The sequence below is a fragment of the Equus asinus genome, chromosome 27 (genome assembly GCF_041296235.1).
Source record: "Equus asinus isolate D_3611 breed Donkey chromosome 27, EquAss-T2T_v2, whole genome shotgun sequence".
Classification (NCBI taxonomy): Eukaryota; Metazoa; Chordata; class Mammalia; order Perissodactyla; family Equidae; genus Equus; species Equus asinus.
The window spans coordinates 33,059,862-33,071,350 of NC_091816.1; the positions used below are offsets into that span (position 1 = coordinate 33,059,862).

The window sequence follows — 11,489 nt, forward strand, 5'->3', positions numbered from 1 at the left end:
AGTCTGAGTGTTCCTGGCACCTCTCAAGCAGTCCTTCCTGGGGGCCTGGGGCACATGACTCTTGGGATGAAGGGTGTTGCTGGCTGGGAAGACTAACCGCTCATTGGATGTTCCAGTTCTCGGGAGGCATAACTGAGTCCTGCGGGCACTGCAGCGTAGGGAGTAAAAACGTCCTCCCCCAGCTGCTTTACACATTTTAACACTGCAATCCAGATGTCCAACACCATTCCCAAAGTGTGTCGCACTCCTGGGAGCCACTGCGCTGGTTCCCCACCTAGTTTAGTTCCAACGAGAAGGTGATTTCATTCTCAGCCTGTTGACCCAGGGTGCGGGGAGTGGAAGCTGGGGGCCAAGGCTCAGCACCCGGGGATCAGACGGCCAGAGGGGCTCGGATGGAGCCAGGCCTGCTGGTCCTGCCGCTCTGCTTCCTGGAGCTGCCTGAACCCCTGACTCCCAAGGGGCCCTGGAGGGAGTCCTCAGCGGGAAGATCTTGTGTGAATCATAGTCAAAGGAGCACAAGCATTAAAGCAGGCAGCTCTGGCTCACATCTTGGGTTTCCTTGACCAACATCTATTGAGTACCTACTGCATGCCAGCCTCAGGCTGCAACCAAGAGCCCTGCGAATGATGTAGCCCTGCAGAAAGTCTCTCTTCACTTAATACCTGTATTTAGGACTTGTTCAGTTCCCCTTTCTTGGCCTTGGGTGGCTCCAACGTCTCTCTCACCAGCAACTGTGAGCCCTCAGAACAACGTCTAGAAGTGGTCTGAGCAACAAAGGCTGCAGAGCCAACACACATCATGCAGGAATTCCGTCTCGTTTCCCAGTTCGAGGCCCACTTTGTTATCCCCCTCTCCTCATCCCCCAAAGATACTAGAAGAGGACGTGAGGGGATCGGTCAGGTTCCTTCCAGCCCCGTGGCGCTGGGACTTCCCGGCCCCCTCCCAGGCTTTTCCCCCAGCCTATTTCAGGTTTCATGCTGTTTATAACAAGCGCCCTGCACTAGGCACTTGCTCCAGTACAACAGGAAACTGGAAATAACGTGGGAGGATTACTGGAATGCTCTGTTAAAGAAATTATTGCCGTAGTCAACACTTCTGATCAAAATAAATTAAACTGACAACAATGTGATTAAGATGTTTATGCACAGAGGAAGTGTTGTTGCTGCTCATGGAAATTCCTTGATAGGAGATTTTTGATGGAAATGTTTAACCTCTGCTTGGGTCTTGTTTTTGAGATTATTCCTTACCTCCCCCTCCTTAAACCAATGTGTGGATTGTTGAATGCTGAATATTTGTGTCCAGTTGTTTGACAGTACAATTAGAATTTCTCTCAAACATCTCACACATATATACACACACTTGTACACACATGCACACATGGACCCACATACACATCCAGAGTGCTCAGTTGGAGCCACCCTAAAAGAAGAAGTGACACAGAATCAATAGGATTAAACTTTATTATTACATTTTTAAGTACGAAACATTGTCAGTTTCTGGAAGCTGGAGGCTTCTTAAATTATCCCCAAAATATCCAGTTCCAGTGTTCCAACAAGAGCCCTGTTTGGGATCCCAAACTGTATTACTCTACTCACAATTCCAGAACCTAGAATTCTGCCAACAACAGGGAAGATACAGGACTTCGAAGAACATAACTTGTGCTCTCTTTTCTTTGCTGCTTCTTTTTCAGGCAGTGTCTCGCTGGTGATTTACTACAGCCTGCTACATCCTAAATCCACAGACATCTGTCAGGGCTTTGTAAGGGAGTCCTGTGACACCTCAGGGGGTGATAAAGCAGAGAGAGCATCTTCTCCATGGGCCACGGCTCCAGCTGGGGAGAGGCCAGGGAGCCCAGCAGAGAGCCACGAGGAAGGCTATGAGCTGACAAGTCTGGGGAAGCCCCCCAGTCCACAGTGGGGCCCCCCAGAGGCTGGGCTGGAAAGCCAGATTGCTGGGGAAGACTCTTTCCTAGGTCACCACCACTGGCTATTGATGAAACTTGCCCTAAAAACAGGAAATGTGTCTAAGATCAACGCAGCCTTTGGAGACAACTATCCTGGATGTTTTTGTCCCCCTGCATGGCAGTTGAGCCAACACTACCAGCAGCAGAAGCCCCCGTTTTCCCAGCAAGAGCTCCCATCATTGCCCCATGACCTCCTGACCTCAGAGAAAGCCTCTGAGTTTCAAGGCATCCCAAAAGCAGCCTCTGACCTGTTGGAAACCTCAACCTATGTCTCTTTTGCCAGTGATAACCATGATGATGCTCCCGCCCAGAAGCTGTCAGCTACACCACAGGAGGGCAGCCCCAAGGAAGGAGCCGGGGCTGGTTCTGGGACATGGGGCAGGGGTGCGAGTGGGCAGCCGAGAGGAGGGGAAGGACAGGAGAGCTCCACGCTGTACTTCAGTGCCACCACTGAAGGGGTCACGTGCTCAAACCCAGAAGGTGGGCAGGCAACTCCAAAGACACTCCATTCTGGGAGGAGGTTGGGAAAGGGCAGCCCTGCCCAGCTTGCCTCCCCTCGGCCGGCCACTCAGCCCTTTCCCATCACCATGGCCAACATCAGCCCAATCCTTGGCATGGGCCCAGGTAGAAGCTTCCGCCCCAGTGCAGGCTTCCCTGGCAGAGCCCCAGGTGGCTCAGAGCGTGAAGAGCAGCAGGAGCCCACGAGGAACCTGAACACTTCTTGTACCACCGGCACACAGATGTCACTGCCAAAGGTGAGCCTGAGGCCCGCAGACGAGCCCTGCCTCACGTCCACCCCCAAGTCTGAGTCCACCCAGAGGGACTGCAGCGGCAGGGGGGGGCTGAAGACCGAGACAAGTTTCTTCATCTGACCTCAGGTATGGTGGGATAACACAGCAGGCTGGCAAGCCAAGCTGGCCATCGGGTGTCGAGATCGGAGGAACCCCACTGCTGACACCTACACCCTCGCGTCCATCACGTGCCCCTCTCGACCTCTGCACAGCTGAAAACTGAGAGAACCAGATTAGGTTATTTCTAAGATCCCCTGTGAACACCACATACCACATGTATGCACGGAAGACGTTCTTTGACGCAGTGTGGGAGGAGGAAAGGCTTCCAGTCAAAATTGCCTGCTTCCTTTCTCAAACTATATCATCCCTATTTTTCTTTTCTTTTCTTTTTTTTTTTTTCTTTTGCTCTGGCTTCTAGGAAACTCAAAGGTAAAACCCACTGTCCTATTTTATTCTGGGTTCTTATTGCAACTAGCTTCTCCAGACACTAGGTGGTTATTAATCTCTCTTTTTGTTTTTTAATGTATTCTAGCTACATTATTTTATGAAATCTTGTGCTAAGATAACACAAGCCCTTTCTAGAAGTTGATGTGAAATGTATGCTTACAATCACCAACCTAAGTTGGAATCTAAGCAGATTCCATTCTGAGATTCCTCTATCTCTTTGGCAGAGCCTAAATGACATTTTTCTGTTAAACACACCGTTCTCCTCCTCACCAGGCAGCCAGAAGTTCTGTGTCAGTTCTCTCTTCTCTGCTACTGACTTTACACTCCATTTCCTTTATCTCCAAACTCTGCTCCCTCCTCCATTCAGAGTGAGATACTCTCTGTGATTTAAGTTCATCCAATGAGAGGGGAATTAATGTCTCATTCCCCTCGTGCTCTCTCTTTCTAACTCTTCCCCTTAAATGCATTCTTTGTGGATCAATATTTGCATCATTTCTGTAAACTTTCCTTCATAGCTCGTTAAGGAAGTCCAATCATAAACCATTGAAGTGGAAGGCAGTGCACATTTGGAGGGCTGGGTGCTATGTGGTTGTGGCCTATTTTACCTTTTCTACACACTTGATCTTAGCCAAAAGGCCGAGAAGTGATTTTTTTTTACCTTTTCCAAACACCTCTTGGTTCAGGGACAATATTCGAGCCCTAAAGAGGCTCTACTCCCTGTAGAGTAAGCTAGCTCAACTCGCACATGCCAAGAGCATGTGCCAACATTTTCTGCAGGAAGCTCTCGGGCCATCAGCATCTCCATTGCCAGCCACATAAGCCACTATGAGACAGCAGACAGTGACTGAGCACTTTTGGAGCAACAGGTAAATACAGAGTAAGGCGAGTTTATTAACAGAACAGAAAACCATCCGCGGTTACTCTCCGATACTGTTGTAGCATCTTGGTTCCTCCTCCACCCAGTCTCTCACCCAACCAGGAACCTGGGCCTCTTCCTTGACTCCTAGCAGACCCCCACCCCCTGTTCCTCCTCCCAGACAACTCAAGCATTGCCCTTGGTGATGACCTTGCCTTCTGCCCCAGGTCCTCAGGGGTTTGCCCTCTGGTGATCCCTTGCTAAACTTGAATGAGGTGCTCCTGTGAAGGCTGACGAAGGGTTGCAAATCCTAGCTTTGAGTTCTGTGGGGCCCAGCACAGGGCCTGGCACGGAGCAGGCACTGGGACACTATAGGGTGAATTAATTCACGGCTGCTTTAGCCATGAATTGTGGCTTTGTGTGTGTCTCAGTGCTCTCAAGCAGCTATAACAAAATACCATAAGCCAGGGGCTTAAACAACAGCCATTGATTTCTCACAGCTCTGGAGGCTGGAAACCCAAGATCAAGTTGCCAGCAATCCAGTTCCTGGGGGGACCCCTTTGCAGGTGGGCTCACAAACGCCCACCTTCTCCTGTGTCCTCACACGGTAGAGACAGGAAGCAAGCTCTGGGGTGTCTCTTCTTACTCGGGCACTGATCCCATCATGAGGGCCCCACCCTCATGACCCAAGCTAAACCTATCGCCTCCCAAAGGCCCCCCCTCGAAACACCATGACATCAGGGGTTAGGGCCTCAAGGGGACACAGTTCAGTCCACAACAGTGCATATCCTGTTCGAAGGGCCTTTGTGTCATGGGGGAAGGTAGAGGTGGCATGCAAGGAATTTGCTTATTCTCTTCAAACTTTCCAGCCCTTGAACAGGTTAGAAATCCTCTTCATTCACTCATTTAAGAGATTGGTATTGAGTATACAGCAGGCACTAAGTAGACAGAAACCAAGGTGTTTATTTGCTGTTAAGGGGCCCGTAGACCAGTGTGGGCCTCTCCAATGGCCTATTCATTTCACACCTCCAGAAAGTGTATCCCCAGGTGGTGAAAACAATCAGAAAATATACATATATTTGTTAGCGAAGATTAATAAATGGACACTTAATTCTAAAAAGTGCTTATTGAGCGTCTACTGAATGCTAGTCACCAGGAGCACAGCTGCACACGAGGAGCTTCAGCAAACACTCAGCAGGGAAGCGAGTTGGTGAGCTTATTGTGTCCACTCCGAGACGAGGCTGCGGGAACTGGCAGCAGGCTCACTCGGCAGGAATGACGCGGTTGCCGTCTTCAGGGACGGGGCATCCTGTGAAGAGGACTTGGGGTTTTTCCTGCAGGGTGACGCGCACCCTGAGAAGCACATCAGGGCTCACCATGGGGTCTTCAAGGCAGAGTTCTCCAGAGGCGGAAAGGCCCTGTCAGTTGTCAAGGGGGTTATACTTCACGGGAGGTGCTCCAAGAAAGCCTGGACGGTCCCTTCACCCAGAGGCCATGGAGGGAATTCAAGGACTAGAAAATTCAGCTCAAAATGATCTTTTAGATCCTGACCCCATGACTCTGTGCAAGAGCAAGTGGGGGCCACAGACACTTCAGTGTCTGTTCTGGGGAGTTTTCCTCCCTCAGGGAGAAGAAAAGAACTAGAGGATCAAAACCAGCGCCTTGAGGGGGATCTGAAGACGGCACGTCAGCCTCCCCGCCCTTCCAGACGCCCGCCAGCCAGGTTTCTGAGTCATCTAGAATATCCAGCCCACGGAGATCCATGACGTTCCACCCCAGGAGACCTCAGGTCTCAGCCTGATGGAAGGAGAATCAGGAAAACCAGAGCTGGAAAGAAGTTAAAACAGTAAAAAAAATTATTTTTTTGAGGACTATTGCAATAGGGGAAAAGAGACCTTGCTTTGAACTGGGCTCAATTCCAGATACCACATGGACAAGTGGGGTTTATAGCCAAGGAGCAGGGTGGGCTCAGTGGGTGGAAAATTACTAAGAGGAAACCTTGGCAGCTTCAGGCTAAATCAACTTAATGGGAATCTTGCTGAAGGCAGGGCCAGGTGGTCAGACATCAGCTGGGTGTCATGGGGGATGAGGAATTTGACTAGATAGAGAAGGTGATCAAATATTGGGGGCAGGGGATTCTGGTTAAATTCACTTAGCAGGATTCCTGCTAAAATGGGACAATGCAGAGAGGAATAAGGACGAAGACCTAGTGACAAGTCCAGAGGACCCTGAATAGTGTTGGGTCAAGGACAGAGTCTTTCTCAGGGGGATGTGGAGAGCAGCATTGGTGACCCTGCCCAGGACAGAAGGGCCTTCTCTGAGCCAGGATGTCTGGCCTTTCCCCTCTACCCCGAAGGCTTGCCACGGACTGAATGCTCACCGCTACCTGGAGAAAGATAGTTATTGGACAGAGCGTTCTGCATTACTATATTGCTTGTCTTAATCTCTGTGGCCAGAATTCATGGAGCACAATTACGACATTTGGAGCATCAGCAGACTTTGGCAGTGCCAATGCTCTCAAGGCAGGGACCACCAGGAACCATCTAGCGTTGAGCCAGCTGAGTTTATGACTCATGGCAGTGAGGGAGAATGCATCCAGGGGGTCATCTCAGGAAGAGGGTGTTAGAAGGACTTAGAGGATTTGGGCTTTGGTTGGGTGGATTTGGAGAGGGCCCGAGGAAGTGGGGGATCCCTCTGGACTGGGTGCAATTCTACGATCGTGTATCACAATAAACCTCATCTACAGAGAGGGCAGACTAGAGCAAGAAGGAACCTGTGATTGGGGAAGAAGCAGCATCACCCTCTGGACTCAAAGGGTGTGGTGTCTTGCAGGCTGCATGGTGACCCTACTTTTGTCTCATCTATCAGGTCTCCGTGTGGCCTTGTCTGAAGCTGATATTCTGTGAGATCTTTTGTGGCCAACAGAACATGTGGCCTGATTGCGGGCATCAGACGAGCTCCCAGATGTCAGGGCTGCTCTTTCCTCCCTCAGAATGTCAGTAGTGGCTTGACCGCTGTTTGTTAGGTCAAGTGGGGTATGTTTGTTCTAGTGTATTGACGCTACTGCTTCAGGGAGTGGCTGTCACTCAGAACTCGGAAACGTGCATTGCTCCCATGGTAATGGCTCTAAGAGCATTTGTCCTATATCTGCTGTGGCACCTACTTTTCACATTTGTTTAAGCCTCTCTCACTTCCCTCTTCTCCCATGAAGCTACACAGGAAGCAGCAACAGGACTCTGGTCTCCGTAAACACTACAGACTATACAGATATTCCCTTCCTTGTCGTTTCCACCAAAAGCAGGCAACCCTGGCTCTCCAGGACCTGCTGGGAATCATTTATTTCCCTAAATCTTTCCGTAACCTTGTACCCTCCTTGCGGCAGGCTCCTTTCTCCAGCCCTTCGCCCTGGGGAGGCCTGGCCTGACGGATGGCCGTAGCAGGCACTCAGTAAACACCCCATAAGTAGAGCTGAATGTCTGGGTTCTTCTGATTTCTGACTAAGGATTTTACCTCTCATAAGCAAAGCTTCTTGACAACCATTTTGGAAGCGGGTCTTTGCAAACCGACTACCACCCCCTGCCTTTTCAGCGGAGGACGCCGGCATCTCAGAACGGGACTGCGTCTCTCACGCTCACATAGGGTAATTGAAAGTCTAATAAAGGGACTGTTTGCAACGTCGTGGGGTGGAGTTGCAGAAACCAAGGAGGGGTGGCTGGGCAGCACCCCAGCTTGCTGTCACGCCCTTGGGGGCAGGAGAGGGGGCCACCATCAGACCCGGGAGGGCACTAGCTGCTGCCCGGTTGCCAAGGGATCTGCGCTGTGGTCTTGGCAGGGACTGAGGCCAACCCACAGTGACCTGGCAAGAGGAAGTCAAGGAAATGAATGCCCTGTCCCCACTCCCTGGCTGGTACTGCCAGGCCAGACATACCGGGAGCCAAGGACATGGAGCTCACAGTGCTGTCTCCAAAATCAGCTCCCCGAGCCAGCGCATCGTGGAGAGACCAGTCTGGGGGAGCTGGGAACAACCACAGTCACCACACGACGCCCTCAGGACATCCTTCACAAGCTGTGGGGCACTTGGCCTCTATACCAAACACCCAAGCTGTGGTCCTTTTAAATGTGTGCCTGCTTTTTGTCATTGTCCTCACCCCTCAAACAAGAGGAAAATAAAATTTATTTTTATGTATCTAGTTACTTAAGATCTGAACTGCTGGTTAACATCTTTCCTTGGCTTTTGCAGGCACAGCGACATAGTTCATTGCAGGTACTTCTGGTAAGAAGCAGGAAAATACAAATGGAAGTTTTACATCTTCGGTCTGCTTATGACATCAAAAGGGAGCCTGGAAAGAGGGCAACTTTTGAAGACCTTGTTATAGCCGTTTTGTAACATACTGGAGTGGTACAGCTGGAAAAGAATCAGTTATGATGTACCTAGCTTAAGTTCCTTCCTTAAAAGCAGGTGTATTTGTCAGCTTTGGGCGCATAACGAAGAGCACAACACTTCAGTGGCATAAAACAACAAGTGATTATTTTTCACTTGGGTTGCATGTCATCTAAGGGGGCTCCTCTTCAGGCTGCAGGTCAAAGTCACATGTGCTCCCCATTCTGGGGTAGATGGCAGTGGACATGCTGGTCAGAAGTTCCCAGAGGGGCAGGTGGAAATGTGATGCACTGCCACTCCTGTCCATGTTGTGTGGCCTCCACAAGTCACAGAGCCAAGCCCAACTTCCATGGGCGATGTTAGAACAATAGTCTACCGAAGCCAGCCGACACCATTTCACTCGTGTCCTGTTTCTCCGTTTCGCGATCCTGGACTTCATGGCTGTAGAATTTAAAACAGCAGGAAAAGTCAACGCACACCTCCCCAAACCTGTGGATTTATAAATCCAGAAACAGATTCAACGCACACCCTGGAGCCTCTAACTCCAGAGACAGGTTTAATGGTCACACCCTGACGTCTCTGTTTTTAAAAGTCAAAAAAGAGATTTGATACGCATTTCCACTCACCATGCCACAGAGTTGTCAGGGGCTCCATGACCCGTATTTCTGTCCTGGCTTGCCCATTTCTGCCTTAGTTTTGAGTCTACATTCCTTCCTGTCTTTTAACCCCAGTCGGCCTATCAATTCCTAAAAGTCGGGGGTTTTCATAGCACTTGGAAAGGCAACTGGAGCGACCTGAGAGAAGATCCAGAAAGTAGGGCACTGAGTGGGGTCGAGACAGGAAACCCGGCTCCCCTAGTTGGCTTCCGAGCCCCTTCTCTCCTAGAGGAGAGAGAGGGTGTTTACAGAGCAGTCAATTGCCTGCAGAAAGTCCTGGAGCCATGAGGCCCTGGGCAGCAGCCCCCTGGGAGGGTGTGAACCCCCCGTGAAACGCCTCGTTTCTGCTCGTGCTCCGTAGACCAAGGGGGTAGGTTAACCTAAGAAATTGTCAGGCAGAACAGCGGTCTTGGTTTTTCGTATTATATTCTGCTATGCCAAGCATGAAATTTTTAAATTCCTTTTGAGCTGTTTCCTGAGTCAGTTCTCAAGCTAAATGCTGATTACACTTAGGGTTTTTTAAGCACCAAGAAAGGATTTGTTTTAAAACCCAGTCTGGTGGCTCTCTTTAAAATAGGCTGTTACTTTTCTGTCCTCCCTAATCTCGTTCTACTTTCCATACTGTTTAGGATGACCGACTACCCTGGTGTCCCCAGGACTGGGCAGTTTTCTGGAAGGTGAGATTTTAGGCCTAAAACCATATAGTTCCAGGCCAGAAAGGATGACTGGTCACACTCATACTATTAGCCCCATTCACTGTTTCTACTTTAACATAGCCACCAGGTCAGAGAGGAGAGAAAATCCTCTGTGGTTAAAAATCTGGGAGAAAATGCGTTTCCTGAAATAAGCTCCTATACCACTAAACCCCCTTCCCCCACCCCATCAATCTTGCAGAAATCAATCTGATTAATGTCCCCCTTGCTAAGCATGACCACAAGGTCCATAGAATTGTTGACTTCAAGCTACACGCAATCAGGAGAGATCCTGTTCTGAAGTCAGAGCCATAATCCAGATTTTCAGTTAACATCTCTTAGGGAGGAAATTTCCCATGGAAAAATACCATGGAAAATCGTTGACTTTGACCACACGGATCCATTCATTATGGCGAGACTGTAATTACAACATTGCCGTCAGGGTTTCCATTATAAATGGATCTAAATCTTGGTGGAACACAATTCTTTCCAGCTGGAGTAAGCCATGGACAGGTTTTCAGCCCATTGTGGATTTGTTTACAAATTGGCCAGGCTGGGAGTTGGGGGAGGGTCAGAGGGGGAAGATGAGCTTGGGGGTGGAATAAACAACACGGACTTTTGTGCTTAGTGTGTTCTTTAAACTGAAACTAAGAACACAAACAACAACCAAGCAACCAAGGTCAATTAAGGATGTCACTCTGACCTGAAAACTTTGGATTTAAAGGCGACCCTTTGTCTTTAACTTACTTTAAAAGATGGAGCGTTCAATAAAGGAACAGAGATTTGCTTTTTTTTTTTTTTCTCATACCTGAAGTTTGGTCAACCAAGGAAGAAATGAGCTTTGGGCTCCCTGCGCCTTTGAGGGAAACAGCGTGGTGGGGAGATCAGTGCGGGAGATGAGACCCGGGTTCTCTTCCGGCTCTTTTTCTAGCTAATTCTGTGATTGTACATAAATCACTTCATCTTTCTGAGCTCCAGTTTCCTCTTCTAAAAATCAAGGATGCTGTTTGTTGGTCTGGCTAGATTATGAAATTATGTGTGGCCACCGAGGCGATGGGTATGCACTGTCTTACCCCAGTGACAGGTCCTCTGCTCATTCTGTCACCCCTCAAGCTGACGTCCTAGCTGCCCTCCGGGAGTGGAGTCTGAGAGTCATCCTGTATAGTCAGAGCCATGTTTCCTGAGACCACAGAAGAAGGGAGACACCTCCACACCATGTTCTGGATACTGACTCATCCCACAGCAAATGCATATGGCACCCCGATGGAGGCTTAAGCTTGTTTTTACTAAGAAGTTTTACAGGAATTGCTCCAAAGCCATAAAATCACTTTGGGGCATCCTGCCACGGTCTTGTGACCTTGAAGGACAGGAGGGGCAAAGACTTCATCCATAGAGTCCTGCGGGTGGGGCAGAGACAGTTCTCCGGCCTTGTAGGTTCGCACGGTGATAAAATGACCCTTACAAAACAACCGATAAACGAGACAGGAATTTCAAAAATGTTAGGTCCCGGTCTTCCCCTCTTGTCCCAAGAATATCTAGGAATAGTGAAGGGAGAGGGGTCAATTCAGGTTACGGATCACGTGCTGGCTTTAAATCACATTGCAAAGTGAATCACAAAGAGAAAGTTCTACTCGGATATCTGGACCCCACTTTCCATTCTCAAACGTCTTAAGAATTTGAAGGTCAATATATTTTTTCCCCAG

The 11,489-nt window shown here is 49.4% G+C and overlaps 1 protein-coding gene across 2 annotated transcripts in view; it reads left to right on the plus strand.

Annotated features, from left to right (window-relative positions):
- Window positions 1–10,050, plus strand: part of XKR5 (XK related 5) — a 32,598-nt gene extending 22,548 nt beyond the window's left edge. Inside the window, exons 7-8 of one of the 2 annotated variants that reach the window (XM_070499947.1) lie at window positions 1,691–2,841; window positions 8,298–10,050. In XM_070499947.1, coding sequence (XP_070356048.1) covers window positions 1,691–2,835 — 1,145 coding nt within the window. In that variant the 3' untranslated portion in view covers window positions 2,836–2,841; window positions 8,298–10,050. Of the gene's footprint in view, window positions 1–1,690 lie in introns of both variants that reach the window. The other variant, XM_014857439.3, reaches the window with a different exon arrangement.
- Window positions 10,051–11,489: the final 1,439 nt, after the last annotated feature.